Source organism: Necator americanus, chromosome V, assembly GCF_031761385.1.
Source record: "Necator americanus strain Aroian chromosome V, whole genome shotgun sequence".
In the NCBI taxonomy this organism is placed as follows: domain Eukaryota; kingdom Metazoa; phylum Nematoda; class Chromadorea; order Rhabditida; family Ancylostomatidae; genus Necator; species Necator americanus.
The window spans coordinates 30,411,961-30,427,456 of record NC_087375.1 but is presented as its reverse complement, the minus strand read 5'-3'; the positions used below and the strand labels follow the sequence as shown (position 1 = coordinate 30,427,456).

The 15,496-nt window shown below is 42.3% G+C and overlaps 1 protein-coding gene across 7 annotated transcripts in view; it reads left to right on the top strand.

Moving 5' to 3' along the window:
- RB195_015688 (uncharacterized protein) overlaps positions 1 to 15,496 on the top strand; it is a gene marked incomplete at both ends in the record, with an annotated part of 40,771 nt that overhangs the window by 21,810 nt on the left and 3,465 nt on the right. For 3 of the 7 annotated variants that reach the window (XM_064206520.1, XM_064206517.1, XM_064206515.1), the window contains 34 exons: positions 2,165 to 2,209; positions 2,345 to 2,422; positions 2,739 to 2,909; positions 2,962 to 3,069; positions 3,175 to 3,291; positions 3,395 to 3,502; positions 3,555 to 3,632; positions 3,891 to 3,971; positions 4,314 to 4,430; positions 6,679 to 6,751; positions 6,863 to 6,984; positions 7,044 to 7,202; positions 8,646 to 8,765; positions 8,827 to 8,949; positions 9,016 to 9,237; positions 9,783 to 9,965; positions 10,029 to 10,101; positions 10,170 to 10,284; positions 10,370 to 10,566; positions 10,632 to 10,806; positions 10,965 to 11,068; positions 12,777 to 12,861; positions 12,917 to 13,054; positions 13,130 to 13,217; positions 13,304 to 13,384; positions 13,449 to 13,559; positions 13,690 to 13,893; positions 13,956 to 14,102; positions 14,167 to 14,269; positions 14,321 to 14,421; positions 14,668 to 14,763; positions 14,841 to 15,036; positions 15,097 to 15,272; positions 15,348 to 15,429. In XM_064206520.1, coding sequence (XP_064062396.1) covers positions 2,165 to 2,209; positions 2,345 to 2,422; positions 2,739 to 2,909; positions 2,962 to 3,069; positions 3,175 to 3,291; positions 3,395 to 3,502; positions 3,555 to 3,632; positions 3,891 to 3,971; positions 4,314 to 4,430; positions 6,679 to 6,751; positions 6,863 to 6,984; positions 7,044 to 7,202; positions 8,646 to 8,765; positions 8,827 to 8,949; positions 9,016 to 9,237; positions 9,783 to 9,965; positions 10,029 to 10,101; positions 10,170 to 10,284; positions 10,370 to 10,566; positions 10,632 to 10,806; positions 10,965 to 11,068; positions 12,777 to 12,861; positions 12,917 to 13,054; positions 13,130 to 13,217; positions 13,304 to 13,384; positions 13,449 to 13,559; positions 13,690 to 13,893; positions 13,956 to 14,102; positions 14,167 to 14,269; positions 14,321 to 14,421; positions 14,668 to 14,763; positions 14,841 to 15,036; positions 15,097 to 15,272; positions 15,348 to 15,429 — 4,177 coding nt within the window. Of the gene's footprint in view, positions 1 to 2,164; positions 2,216 to 2,344; positions 2,423 to 2,738; positions 2,910 to 2,961; positions 3,070 to 3,174; positions 3,292 to 3,394; positions 3,503 to 3,554; positions 3,633 to 3,890; positions 3,972 to 4,313; positions 4,431 to 6,678; positions 6,752 to 6,862; positions 6,985 to 7,043; positions 7,203 to 8,645; positions 8,766 to 8,826; positions 9,238 to 9,782; positions 9,966 to 10,028; positions 10,102 to 10,169; positions 10,285 to 10,369; positions 10,567 to 10,631; positions 10,807 to 10,964; positions 11,069 to 12,776; positions 12,862 to 12,916; positions 13,055 to 13,129; positions 13,218 to 13,303; positions 13,385 to 13,448; positions 13,560 to 13,689; positions 13,894 to 13,955; positions 14,103 to 14,166; positions 14,270 to 14,320; positions 14,422 to 14,667; positions 14,764 to 14,840; positions 15,037 to 15,096; positions 15,273 to 15,347; positions 15,430 to 15,496 lie in introns of all 7 variants that reach the window. The other 4 variants (XM_064206519.1, XM_064206516.1, XM_064206518.1 and 1 more) reach the window with 4 other exon arrangements.

The following is a 15,496-nucleotide window of genomic DNA, read 5'->3' as shown; positions in this document are numbered from 1 at the left end:
CTGGGCCGCTAAACACTCCTTTGTTATAATAGGGCCTCTCCGGCACCTCTTTAGCTTTGTGATTGAAGAGCTAGTACGTTCTACTCCTGGTTGAATTGCATGTGGATACGGTATCCACTCTGCGTACTTAACCATTTCACCACCATCACCCCAGGAATGTTCTGTGGTGGAGTTGTTTCAGGTGGGTTTAGCCTATACTGGGTCGTAGATTATGGAGAGGAGGGCGATTCCGTCCATTTCTTCCTAATTGCCTCAAAGAACGACCAGGAAGACGCGGTACTTGCACAAGGCTGGCGCGCTCCAATCGAATTTGTTGTAGGAAATAATAGTAAATTGTAGGGAATAGCACCCCGGAGCGCTCGAAGCCTCATCTTCAGCGCCGTTTTTTACGGCAATTAGGAAGAAATGGACGGAATCGCCCTCCTCCCCATAATCTACGACCCCGTATAGGCATAACCCACCTGTAACTCGCACCACCCCAGATTCGTGGAGTGATGCCTTTAATAATACGGGTAAATAATTAATCTTCTCAAAAGTGAGCGTGGGTGCATTGGTTGCCGCGAACAAAACTGCTCGGGTGCGTATCGTTAGGTACCCGCAGCCTCCGCGACAACCTATCCTTAGGGGAAGCGAGTGGCAGCGCCGTTCGTTCATTGCGCTGCGCAGCAGTTAATAGCGTCAGCAGAGCATTGCGCTGCGTTTGCCTTCTGCTCGGCCCATCATATCGTCCATATTCTGCCCTCGTCTAATGGGGTGCGAAACATGCCTCGCAGGAGCACGCTATCCTTAGTATTGCTTCTGAACGGAGTATCGATCACTTACATATGGAGATACATCAAACAATTGCACACGAAATATCAGAAATAAAAAATAATTGTTTTATTTACTCAAAACAAACAAAATGAAACTTTTACAAGCTATTGTAGCACCTTACGTTCATTAAATACTTTGTATAAATAAAAATATATCTATATCTTCTATATATTTTTTTCAATCACAAACCTACGTCTTCCAACCACCAGGTTCTCGTTTTACACTTTTTAACTTTTATTCTGGAACTTTTTCAGCTTCATTTTTGGCACCTTCACTTTCTATGTTTTTTTTTGCACCTTCTACGTTGCTACGTTGTTGCCTTTTCGTTCTTTGAACCTTTCTAGAAGTCAACTCCATCACAATACAAGCACGGCTCATGATCTCAGTGACGTAGTGATAAATGGGCGTGGCTTAGTGATCACAACTAGTCTAAGATATGCCTGCCCTGGCATACCGACAGCCCCTTCTGCAGGCACTTGTTCGGCTGCAGGTACCTAACGACCGCCCCCCAAACTGCTCAACTGAGGGGCGAAGGTGATCGTCCCTCACAAGAGTGATGCACAAAGAAAACGTGACAATTTTTTTATAGTCTTCTAGCAGTAAGTATCGATGGCACGCTGAGTGTATCGACGGAGGAGCAATTTTCAGAACTGTACAAGATAAACGTGTGTTTTGTGGAAAGAAATGTTTTGAGTTCGTTCCTTTCAATGAGTAGAAATGATCTCGACCATTAACGGTATGTGGCTCTCGACGAAGTCGCTGGAGTATTTATTTAAACAAATCACAATTCTCAGGAACGTCCTTACTTCCGCATTTTTAATATTACTATCTATGATCCGAATCCAGTACTTAAACATTTTGACCCAGTTACTTTGTGCGGAAAATGCACTCGGTTACTATATTTAGGATGCGAGTAAACTCACCTCTTATATCGCACCTGCAGCACATTACAAGTCCTAACTTTTCACTAGGTTCGTTCATCGCTGCTCTGTTTCATCAGAAAATGGTGAAACATACTGATACCCCGCGTGCTGTTTCGAAATTCTGTGTCTTCATTGCGCTCCGCAGGGCAGTCGTCTCGCCCTCGAAACCCCTTATTAAACGGCTTTAGCCACTGACACAGTTACTCCCAACCGAGCAACAAGCGATAATCTGAGGAACTGCACATAAGGCCATCACGATTCCGAACACGAAAATATGGAGGGTTTTGCTCGGAGAGGCTTGCTTCAGAATTGTGAATTGTTATGTAGACAAAATGTTTACATTTTCTGAATTCGAAGACCACTCCTTTTATTACTAATGGTATGGAAAACATGTGAGATCTCTTGCTCCTAACCGATTGTGCTTTCAGGTCAGCAGTTCGCCATTGTCGAGGACCACATCCCATCATAGTGTAGTTAGCGTTTGTATTTCTATTCGTTATTTTATACCAGACTTTTTCAACGTTTTCTTCTGTTTTGTTGATTTCATACTTCTCGGAAGGTTGTTACGTACACGTAGATCTACGCGTGTACAGGTTTCATATTTTCAGCGTTCTGATGTTAACAACAATACGACCGACATTATGCAAACCACGCAATGTCCCAGCAGTCAGGAAATTTACAATGAAGTATGTGACAGTGCGTTTATGTCGCTGTATTCAATGAATCAGGTCGCGGTGCTTTCTTAGGCAGTTCCTTTCATTTTTGCAACATGACGTTTATTGCTAAGTTTCTTTGGTTTTGACCATTGTTGAAACTCAAATGCAAGAGGTTTCAAATGTCACACCAGTTTTAACGTAGTTGTGCATTATATGGATTACATGCATTGACGTGCGACGCTGCCGTGGTTTTCGTTCAGGAGTTGTTGATGAGTTTTTGCACATTCACTTCACCTTTTGTGTATTTGAAGTTAGATACAGCGTACAAAAGTTGCTATTTTTATAGCGTTCTGAAAACCCTCCACCGAAGCCAGCTGTCCGACGATCGTTGCAAGCAATCCCCACTGCTATTTCTAGTTCATTGTCCCAAAATAGTGTTTCTGGAGCCGATGAATCCTCCAGAAATGGTATCCACGTTTTCAAGACAAGTGGTGGAGGACTCTGGTACCACTTTTCTGTAAGTTGCATATCGCTTAGTTTGTAGTCGAGTATAAATGAAGGTTTTTGAGGACATTGACCGTAATCGTAGTCGCTCCATCAGTAACACACCCCAGCGTCGCGTATCTGGGAGCGCTAGTATGAGTAGATCTGAGACAGTTACGCAGATTCCTCCGAAGGTAAGATTATGATAAACTGTGGTTCAATGAGCAACAACTTTATTTCTGAAGAGTGATATCATCATTCCCCCTGTTCCTTATCTATACCGTTTTGGCGGTTTGCAGAAACCACCCCGCAGCCGTTCATCATCTGCCGCCAGCCGAAATGAGGTGCATTTTTCGTCGATTCCACAGCTACATAGTCATCCAGATGACCGTTTCGGAGTGGAAGAGAGTGGAGAGGTGGGCCATAATGTAACAAGACCATCATTCCCCCGTCTTCTGGCTCCGAGCCCATTTTGTTTGTGAAAATTCTCGAGTCAATGTTTTTATTTATCATTTTCAGCCATTTCGTTCAACTTCTGAACACGAACTGACTCCGCATGCGCAGAAGTCTGGATCGCGAGTAAACATTGCTGCTACCGTTGAGGACAGAACGAAAGAACCTCATAAAGTGCTATACTTCACTTTCTATCGTATTATTCTCTCTAACCCAACTGTTTTAGACTGTTTTCGATCTGAACACCGGAATGTTGACAGTACCTGTCCAAGAAAAAGCCAACTCAGAGATCAGCAGCAATGAAGTGAGTACTCCTGAAATTAAGCGATGTTCCTATTTCTGAATTCTCTGCTTTATTGCAAGATGCTTGGAGCATAATCGAATGTTAGTAGGACACTGAATTTCTTAATGTTTCCGCGTATATTAGGGTAATACAAAGAAAAATAGTATAGGGTTAGCTTTTCTTTGCAAGCGAAAGTATTTACATAGCACTAAGGAATTGTACTGCGTTCGTCCAATTCTCGTTTACCAAAGGTTAACACGATTTTTTTTTTGCTTGTAGATGGAACCACCGAGTCAGCCACCATCTCTAAAAAACATGGATGATGTACCGTCGCCTCTCGTCGTTACGGATGCTCTCACGGTTCGTTATTAGCGGCTTCTCTTTTCAGCCTCAGTGACGTACATATTAGCTAGATTTATGAGACTATCAAAGTGGCCTAGTTCACAACATCGCATTATGGGACTGGTCAGCGGCGCCGGCTGCATCAAATCTCGTAACTTTTCAAATGTCCTCTTGACTTGTCCAGCTTTTCGGTTTCAAAACGTCTTTTTATCGTTTCTTTGTTTACCATTCATCCCGTTTGAACATGTTTTTTTCAGCCATTTGTCACTTGTGTACCCTGCAACTGATTTAACGCGCGCTAATTTTATCAAGTTGTGATCTCCATTATAACAAGCTAAAACTTCATTTTGCTATTTGCAGCCAAGGCGACCTCTTCACGAACTGAACGTGGAAGTGGACTACAATTCACCGTCTAGTTTCAACCGAACTCTTTTCACACGGGAGGCATTTTTGAGAAGACGTAGAAACGGAAGAGAGGTGCTTGTGCAGTCGATTTATATGACTAAGTGTTTATTTTATCCAGAAAGAAGAATTTTTCACCACGCTGTACGATAAATCCCCGCAAACAGTGTTAAGGGTACAGAGTTTAGAGCTTTGTTACGACGGCTGGAAGATTGCCTTGCTAAATCAGAACATTGTGCTTGTGTCGATCTTAGGTACTAACGATTTTAGAGGTCTTTGCTATCTTGGCATTACTTGCTTTTGCTATTCCTACCTTCATTAATTGGAAAAGTGCCAACTCTCTCGGCTACCCATAGATCCATTATTTCCTTACAGTGACCTGGCAGGAGATGAGTATTGCCCACTAGCAGTTTGCTGGTAATGAAAGAGGGAAGCCACGTCGTGAGAAAGAATGTGTTTAATTCATCAATACGACTTAATTATTGCGGGTTAATACTAATATTATGATTAAAAAATACTTGAAAGGGTTATTTGATAATGCGATAGTTCATCTCTGGAACTAATTAGCTGAGTCAGTCAAGGCTTTAAAACCTAAGCATTAGTCTTAGAGGATCCATTGCATGGAATCTAAACCTACTAAGGGAAAAAGAAGGTGGAGCTGCAACTACTGACGCTTTCACTTTATCCAAATATTCCGAACAGGCTTACTGGATGTGAATAAAGGATAAAAGCATAAAGTCAAATACAGCCAAACAAATAGCAGAAGATCAATCCCTATGGGGATGCGTCTACGCGAACGCTCGTCCAACCTTACAATGATTTGCGGTGGCGAGCCCATGGATCACGTCGGTGTTTCCAATCAACCCCAGACAAGTCTGGTACAAATTGATCGACCCCGGATGGATGAGAAGCCTGGTTGGCACTAAGGCGGATTGGAACTTATCGGTCGCGCATCGACAGAGGAAGCTCTAATCTTACCGATTGCGCTACGCCTGCTCGGGACAGGAAGAGAATAGCTAAGTCATATTATATAGTACTTTCAACGATAAAAAAAATGCAGAAAATGACCTCGCAAATGCCCAGCCCGCAATTTACAGTTGGGAATGTTCTTTGTGCCCTAGGCACGATCTTTTGCGCTTTAAGTGCTGTTGGAGTACAGTTCGATTAGACTAGTGTTGGCTTCACTCTCACTCCTCCGAATCATCTCATAATACTACAGTGATTCGTGCCATTCTCCAATGCTTTTGATGATTACCGCGAGCTTCTGGGATAAGAATGGCTCAGCGGTATTTTCTGTGATGCTCGACAAAGATATCCCGTTGACGAGAGCGATTCGAGCTCTGTAGTCTCATCTAAACCGTGCCATTTCTGTTGACGATTGCGGTTGCTTTCTTATTGAAAGAAAATTTATTCAATGTGAGTGCCCAAAGAATTCCGAGCCAGTGTGAACAGTCCTCGTTTGGTAGTAGTTGACTGCATATCTGACACATATCTATCCGTTTGTGGTAACTGAATTAGAAACTAACGCCTATAGTAGCCTATAGTCGTATTTTTTTCTGATTCCTATGTGTGTTCATTCCTATCTTCATTCAAAAAAAAGAAACAAAGTATGCCTCAATGGATTGGTGGGTGAGAAGAGTTTTCCTTCTTTTTTCCTCCTCTACTCACTTTTCGTCATTCGCTGGTGTAGGATGTTCTGGACTGGGCCGTTGTATTTATGCCCAAGGGCTTGGCTTTTGTTATCTACATTATTGTATAAATTTTTGTGTTACCGGTTTCGTTTGTTGTCTGAGTTTACATTCTCCTGTATTTACCGAGAATACATAGTGCTGCTATATGCTTATTCGTCATATTTATACGAGCTCCTGAGACGGTTTCATTGTCACTTATTTTATCGCATAGTACACATTCAGTGCGATATTTGACTAAAAGTCTCATCAAGAGCACCTTCGTTGACTTTTTTCGACACGTACTCGAGACATTTGTTTGGGAATTTTTGATTACTGGTCTAAATTTGAATTAGGTGTGCAAACTACATATACTTGATGCCAGATTTCTTCAACCGGGTGAGCGTCTTCGAATGAGACGTGGCAGGAAGAGATGGGATTGTGTGTCAAGCAGATAGAAGCTAAATATTGCCGCTGATACGTTGAGCCCACCCGGTTGAACATATTCACTGGCAACATATTCGTCTTACCTATATATGTCACAGAGTGCCCATTTTTTCAATAGTTTGGTCGGATACTGTTTGCGAAGTATCCGTTTTCCCAAGCAACTTGTTCTTTTATTGGATAGTGAGTAGAGGTTAGTGATATGCTTTCAGCCCGAACGTGCTGAGGTTGCAATCCAAACTGGCGAGACTATTCGACTTCGACAAGGAATGTTTTTCGAACAAGGTTTGTGATTGCGCGAGCTCAACTCTTTGATCCCATTCACGTAGCGTTAAGTTTCGCTTCTTAACTGATTTCTCGGACTATCTCTTGTTGAAGTTATGATCAGTTATTCAGAGTTCCCCGAAAGAGGTGATGAGATCATCAAAAAAGATCGTGCAGGGCAATCAATGAAGCAGTCGGTTTATGTAAACTCGAATTACGACCGTCCTGTGGATAATTCTTTCGAGAAAAGAGGGGCAAGTCGGATTTAGAGTAAGATGTGATTCTTCGTTTATTGGGTACGTTTCTTCTTCAGCATCCAGCAGCATCAGTGCTCAACTCGATGCTTCAACAACGTCAGATGCAACCTGAGCAAAACCGGCAAGAGAATAGACAAACATCAGAAACTACTTCTAAACTCAACCATGGTGAAATAACAGAAAGAAGGGATGATTTGTATCGACCAATGACAGAGGTCAGAACTATAGTACTATCAAAACGACCTGAAGCACGGTGGAATTGCGTACGCGGCTTCTCTCGAGGCGGTGCGATAGAACGTAGCGATTGAGAGCGTACTCGAACTCTTGCTGGCAGCACTCATCGCTGCAGTTTGCGGTTGTTCCACCTCGATTCCAACTGCTGCCTTCACCGCGCCGTTTCGAGCGCGTACCCAAATGCGCCCTGCTTCGTGTCGTTTTGACCCGACTACGTATGCCTATGGTTTAAGTATTTTCTTCACTAATCCATGGTGATATGCTAATTTATTTCTCCACCTCTTCTCACACAGCGGATGAGACTGAGAGCAAATTTGAAAATTACTTAATATATCTTTAAGGAATTTATTGTCGCAGACTGCAATAAACTTACATTAGATGTTAGACACAAATGTTTGTCTTAAATAGTTTGCTATTTTGACTGCTAGAATGAAACTGCGCAGAAGGACAGTTCCTTTATTTATTACAAGTTAGTTTTGGGACCTGTCCATTTGGCTACCTATACAAGTTTGTAATAGCGCCTTTCGTACCGTCTGTAGTTCTGTCGCGACTAAGCAAAACTAGCCTGTTGATGTGAACTCTCTAAATCTCCAAAGATAGTACTCACAAACGCCACAGCAAAATAACTTCTTAGTAACTCTGAAAATCATAGAATTGGTTGAGTTGCACTCTACAGACTTGCAGGACTCAGTTTTGCTTTCCTTTGTCCGTTTATTTCCCGTTTTTTAACCGGTGTTGCGAGGACCGCTTAGTGAGGCGGTGTTCTTAAAAAAGACTAAAGTGGTTCTCATGTCGATTACTGTGCAGTGTATGAATGGATTTAGCTGATAGAGGCTCTGGCTGTTTATTTCTGTCCCTCAAAGTTTATTCAAATAACCACATTTTTTACCCATATTTCGGCATGAACTCTTCTGATTTCTAAAAATGATTCAAAGTTGTGTAAACTGCATACTAGACCTCTATATACCTAAATTCCTTTCACGAATCTAATGATTCCTTTCACGCGGATTTCCTGATAAAAACTGGAATCCTACACCCTTGCACTTGTGCAACTAAGCAAACCCAAGATTAAGCCGCATTAACACATTGTTTGATCACATTTACTGAGTGGCTAGTCTTGTAGCTCTCGTATGGAAAGATGTGAGACGTTCCAGTAGTAGTCTGCTGTGAAGCTTTGATCAATCTTGCAGAATGCTTAACGCAGCTTAACAAGCTATCCTCTTAATTTAATCGACTATTCCTGTCTTTACGCAGTCTCCAAGTTTTCAATGTGGGCGTACTATTTCGCTCCCTAAAAAAGTTTTATCGCGAAGATGTTCCTGTTAGGCACTCCCTTTTTGTCAACGAGGATGTTACATCTGTTACGTGACATCTCCTTTGTACGTAACTTCTCTCAAAATTGGCAACGATTACCGTTTTTATAGGCATCAGAACGTAGGTCAGAAACAAGACGCTCTTTCATCGATAATCAACATCATCAATACGAGACAAGAACACACCAGGAATGGAGAAGTAGCACAAGGAGTCAATGGGAGGAGGGCAAGGTTGTGGTTGGTTGGGTTTGTGAGTGCAGATTTTTTAAATTGTTGTTCCTATCTATTATAGCTCGACGAAAACTTCAACGAAGTGCTCAGAGGTACTTGGAACCAGTCGGAAGAGCAGTTTCGACCTAAAGACACAAACTATTCACAGCAACAGCAGAAAACATGTAATGAGACATCCGATCAGGTCTTTGAAGAAAACGAAGTTATTATCGACCGCATTGAGTACCGCGACATCGCAAAACCACCTCAGAGCTATGCTGCAGTACAGATGAGAGAACGAATCGTCGATGGAAAACGCCCCACTTCAGAGACATTTACGAAAGGGCTCGCCCGAGAAAGTTCTCATGTGAATCACGATACCGTCGAAAATCCACCACAGTATCTTCACGAAGTTATCTCAAGACGTGCTAGTGTACCAAGCACTTCATCTAATGTGATACACAAAAAAACAGCAGAAGAACTAAGGCAGAAAGTAAGTTTCTTTTTACGTCTCACTTCTTTTGCTTGCCTGAAAATTCTTCTTTTTTCCAACTCTTTCGCTCAAACTTTGCATTTCAGAGTAACTTTTATTGCTAGGTACAAACACAGAATTCATTTTCCTCTTCAGCGCTATAAAATGCGTGTTTTGATTAAAACTGACCTTGTCCCTCACTTTTCCCTCCTATATCAGAAGTTCTGCGCTTTCGTTCGTTGCGTACTCTGAAAGAAATGTTTTTTTAGTGTGGCATTGATGCACCACAGTAGATTTCTTCCAGAATCTGAAATTTTGTAACTCTGATCAATTCACTAATTGAACTTGTTTAGAACAAGCGGATGAGGTTCTGAAACCGAAGTAGCGTTGTCGAGTGAAAGGAAATTCACATTTATGTTTAACGTCTTTGGTAACCTTCACCTTCTAGACATTGATTTAGATTTTTTTTAAAGTAACATTTTGGACAGTAAGGAAGGGTGTCGTTTCAGTTTCTTTCGTGGTGACTACTCAATATCCATTTAAACAGTCATGGTTTGGTCATTTAGGTACTCGCTGAATCCCGTTCTCCTTCTACTCCAAAGAGCGTACGTGTATTTGGTTTTGAAAGTAATCGTTCTGTCCCTTGCGACACCGAGCGTTTGTCTACAAGTGGTTTGACCACAAGAAACACTGTAACAACGAATGACGCATCCTTATGTGCTCCTCCAACGCGCATTTCCTTGAATAATGTAAGCTAAAAGTTGGAAATTTTTACAGTTGCTCCCTTTTTGTATTGGTGGGCAATGTTATAGCCTAACACCTTGTCGTTGTACAGCCCCACATCCTCTCGTTGGCATAGAAGAGTCCACAGCTCTGACAGGTCAGGTAGGCTGCACTATCGTTTTCCTGTAGAACCCTGCTCAACTTCATTGTCGCTTGTCCTATTACTGTAGAACCTACTTCACCATATAAATGGCAAGTTCCTGATATTGACACACGCAGAGAGTATAGGGAGCCAGATGCTCGTTCGAACGAGAGTAAAATCAGCGGTACTGGCAGTACCGTACGGTAGGTACATCTCGTACAGCTTTCTCAGTTCAGTAGCGTGAGGCTGGTTTTCACATGCTTCATTGCGGAAAAGCTTTTTTTTCAGTCGCCACGTACCACGTGGCCGTATCCGGGATCTTGCAAGGCTTTTCGACAAGTTGACGAAACAAGCTGAGCGGGAATCAGCGGTTCTGAGAGGGAAATCCTTACCTGCTCCAAAACAACGTTCCAAGTTCGTGCGAACACGTTCCATGCCGAGACCCCATGATGTATTCGCTCGGGAAGAGGAGGAACAGAACAGAGGTCCGTAAGTTGTTTAACATAATAAGATATGCTTGTGACTGTTTTGAGGATACTCATGGTTTTAGGAAATCACGTGAAAGAACTGCCGATATCCCTGAAGTCTACCATGAATGATGGCGTGGATGATCTCCGCACGTTCAGTTGCGGTCAGCAACCTACGGATAGGAACAGTGGTGGTGATGGACCAGAGCTGGCAACACAAATTTATGGAAAGGGATGGTCGAGAATGCATTGCACTGGGTAAGTTTATGTTGGTTTTAACAATATAGAAGAAGAAAATTGTTTGTGAAAGTTAGAAGAAAACTCTCGTGAAGATTTTGGAATCCTGATATAGTGTTTGTTTCGTGTTGTAAACAGAAGTGGATGTGTTTTTTTTTTCTTGAAATTTTCCTTCTAAGCTTGGAGCCTGGTATGTTGCAACCTCACACTGACGAGAATGCATCAACAGATAGTCGGATTGATTTGCGAAGAACGTCAACACCACTTGGAAATGGTGGGGAAGGTTTGTTTTTACCACTTGAAAGAAACGGAAGACTATAATTCCTATGAAAAGTGTCTTGTCGGTGTGTTGAGTTATTCAAAATTCACATCAAACATAACAGGCAGTGTTCGCCTGAAGTTTCTCGTGTAGACCTCAGAGCTTGTAGACAATCTGCGGCATGTTGCAGGTCATTAAATTGAAATGAAGTTCTGGCAGTAGCGATTGTTGTAATTCACCAGATCGCTTTGCTCTATTTCCAATTATTCAATGTTGTTTGCGTTATCAGTCGAGGACGTTATTGTAATTAAGACAGCACCTCGTTCAGTGGTAATGTAGTAGTCAAGGGGCTGTCTGGCTACCTGTGCACGTAATAGCGATCCACTTCTACGCTACTACCAGCGTCACTGGCTACCTCTCATAATGACATGCTATGATTCGCTTTTTCCTCGCTGTTCAAAAACCTACCTATATTATATATGTTTGTTTTGAACACTATAGTAGGTTTACGTCCGTTGTTTAAGCATTGTATAAATGAGGCAGAATAATCATATACTTAACCATACCTGGAAAAACACCTTGTACGAACGATTAATCAACATTATAGGTTTACATAGTAGACTAATTTAAGCATTGGTTGAACCTAACGATATCCAGCCTTATGAATGGTGGAAGGGCGGGTGTAAAACAGTCGTTAAGAGGTTCCGATGTCCGCACAATCGATCGGAGGTTCGAATCCGCCCTAGTGCCCACCAAGCCTTTCATCCCTCCGGGGATAAATTGCTACCAGACTTGTCTGGGAGGATTAAAACACTGACTTGACACATTGGCTACTCCCTGGAAGTCATTGTATAGGTTAGTTACACGTCCGTAAACCTCAACGATTCTGAATTGAAGTGAACGTTGGCGCATCCCAAGCGGGTTGATTAACGCCAGACACTCTATCGTTTATCCTTTATGAATAGTGGAAGCACGTGAAGAGCATTTAACCCCGCTGATGCTGCATTCCCCTTAGTGACCATAACTTGGGCTGACTTAGGGACACTTACTGGATACTGGATGTTTATATCATGAGTGGTGTGGTGCTGGCAAATCCGTCCCTCTGTACTCCTGCTCCAATTCTGGATACTTCTACTTACACATCCTGCAAAGAGAAATCATTTTGCATTGTGATCATTACTGTAAGCGCGTGATGAAGTTCGCAGAGTAGAGGCAGGTTGGCGGCTTTTCGAGAAACTGTCCTGAGACATCACACTGCCTTTGCGCAATACTTGATTATTAGCGAAAAGCAGTGAACTTTGACAGTAAATCGATACGCATCTCGGTAGACAGGATTTCAACAGATGTTCATGCTGAAGCATCGTGAATTTTTTCGGTTTTCAGAAGACAGGTATCCTGGAATGCAGCTGTACTCTTGCTGGACTGCAAGATTTTTATTTTACACATAGTTATATTTTATTCCATTTTCTACTTTACTACTCTTCTATTTTGTTCTATTTTACGACCATTTTACATGAGTTGAACTTTTAGTGTTTGGGGTGGATTTTGAGTTATTTAAAACATGAGATCCTACGTATTCACGAGCGATGTATTTAGTATATATCTTCGACGCAGATCAAATACATCTTACTTTGTCTGTTCGGTAGATTTGTGTAACTTTCTGGAAAACCAAAAACCAAAGGTTGTTGACGTTTTCGTTTGAAGGGAAACATAAGCATGAAAGTTACTACAGGTGATCTAGCGAATGCGTTTGGCCGTGTTCCTTCTATCAATTCGCCGGAAAATTCAGCTGTGTTCGAAAGAAAACGAACAGAGAGGTAAACTAGTTCATGTGTGGTGACTCTTTATTACCTGAACATTTTTTTCTTGTAGTGATTCTATTGGAAACGTCAATGATGTATGCACAGAAGGTCATCGAAAGTCGCAAGCTCTTGATCCATCGCATCAAGCGCCGTCTGAGCATGTCTACGCAAAACCAATGATCGCCAGACCCACTCTACCACCTCAGAGGTTTTTTGTTTTGCAGCAAACAGTTTATTTCTGGTCAGCTCCAAGAAAATCCATGTTGTTACGTTCCATTTTCAGAATGTCTGTGATACATCCGAATATCAGCCAGCATGGCTACTATGTGCAACATAGGCGTAGCTATGGCGAAAAGCAGCCCCGCGACACAGTATGCTTTTTTCTGGTTTTCTTACTAACCTCTGCAAATCCATATAGTTTGTTAATGATATGCTGTTTGTTAATATAACTTTCCAGGATCAGCCCGATGGAGAGCCTATTTATGCTCGTGTACATCGCGTAAGTGCCACTCATAACCGCCCCCAGTTTGGTGGGCAGGTGAGGGAATTACTGCTGCTATATTACATTCAAAGCTAAAAAAAAAACTATATTGTTCTCTTAGGATTTCTATACCGAGCCTTCCTCGATTTCGGTGAACCGCCAATCTCGTCCTACGAATACTGAGGAGGAGAAAGTGAACGGTGAAATTGATCGGATGTTCCAATTTGTTGAGGTAAATCGGTTGTGCTACTCGTCTACTGGCTGGATGGTGGGGTTCAGAGCTTCTTGAATCATGAATTCTCTGAAACCACCAAACTAATTCAAAGTCATTCAAATGGATTTATGAGCAGTCATAGTTGCAGGAACATGATGGACTTAGTACATTGGGGCGTGGAACGGCTTCAGAAAGTACTTCAGCTATGATCAGACCCGATGGATATGGAACAATACGTGGAGAAGGCGTAGAACTCTCAGAACTTCCTTTGCATCCTCCACTACCGGCAGCTCCGTTGCACCGCGTTGAAACAGTTTCATCACAACGCACTATTCAGCCGCTTAAATACTCTGTACTATTTTTCCCGTAACTAATAGGTTTCAACTGCATCTGCCTCGTTTGGTGATAATTTAGGTGAGTGGTTATCGAGACATGCAGCGCGCTCACCGCTTCGGATATGTTCCTTCGGATGCTCCTCCGAAATTCTCGCCATTGATAGCTCCTACGCCTGGTGTAGGTGTCAGCACTTATAAGTCCCGGGAGGGAACTATTGGAGAAAAGGTAGTGGTTGACAGTGACGTAGGAATGCATAGAATAAGATATTGGAATAGCCTGCTTTGTTCAGGTAAATACGTACAGCAATTTCTCTCGCAATACTACCCAGCACCCATCGGCGTTAGCCACATCTACTCCTGTAGAATCACCGGCAGGCACTGGATTCTCCCAAGGTAGGCTCTCTTTCAAAATAGTCAAGTGACAGAGTTTTGTGTTTTTTTAAGGAACACAAGGAGTGCCGAATTTCGATGATTCTTTCATCAGCGCTATTACAACCGGTAGTCATCCTCGTGATGCTCATGAAGAGTACAAGCGTCAGATGACGGTAAGAATCTGTTGCTGGGAGGTTGTCGAGCCAAAAAATGAAGTGGAGGGATAAGTGAATCTCTTCAAAAGAATTGCCTCCTATGAAACAAGATCCAGCAGTTTCAGTGATTCTTTCTGATCCAAGAGACATTTTCAATATTATTTTGCGCTTTTTCCATTTGCTATCAGCTCATGAAATCTCCAAGTACTGTGCCACCTGTAAATGCAACTTAATGATATTTGTCCCTAATCGAAGGTTTTTCAGAAGCTCAATCATCAAATTCGTGTCCAAGAGGAGCAGATCGAGATGACATTGAAAGTTTTAGCACTAGCACGTAAGAAGCAGAAGTCTATGCAAGAGGTAGAGAAATAAAACCTTTTAGTGATAATGGAAAGCACTCTCAGAACTTAAATAATCGACTAGAATTGACTCTTTAGCTATCTGCTCAGCGCACTTTACTTTTGGCACGTGAACGCCTTGACCTTCTTCGGTGCGAGGTAAGTCGAATCTCAGCCCTGGCGGCTGTGCGCAACCCGCCACCACCCGTCAGCAAGGAGCTACGTGGCACGATGACAATTTCGAATATTTGCATATACTTGAATAGAAGCTTCTGTCAGCGACAGTACGAACAAGGTTGGCGTTGGTTTGAAGATGACAGCACGACACCATACCCTGCTCAGTTTTATGGTTCAGAGTCTTCTTATGCGCTCCTGATTCTGCTAAAATGTGGTGCGGAGGTAGAGGCGACTGGACCAGTATCATTGCTTGCACACAACCAAAACCGCATTCGCCAACTGACGTTTGCCGAAAATGTTCAGTTCTCAAACTTACCCGTTGATTTCAATGTGCTGCTCGAGGTCTATGCAATGGTTAGTTTTTGAAAGGAATACTATGTGTGAATCGCATATGGATTTATTCTCTAACGATAAATCCTAAATACTTAGAAATTGCCCTCAGTCAAGAATGTGGAGCAGTCGTGTGCCAGTAACATCGCAAACAAGTGCAAAAATCTGCTAAGCCCAGCATGTAATTAGCAATTTTCTTCTTATGCCATATTCCTTTCCTTTCCTTTCATTAATAGCTGTAAAGACGT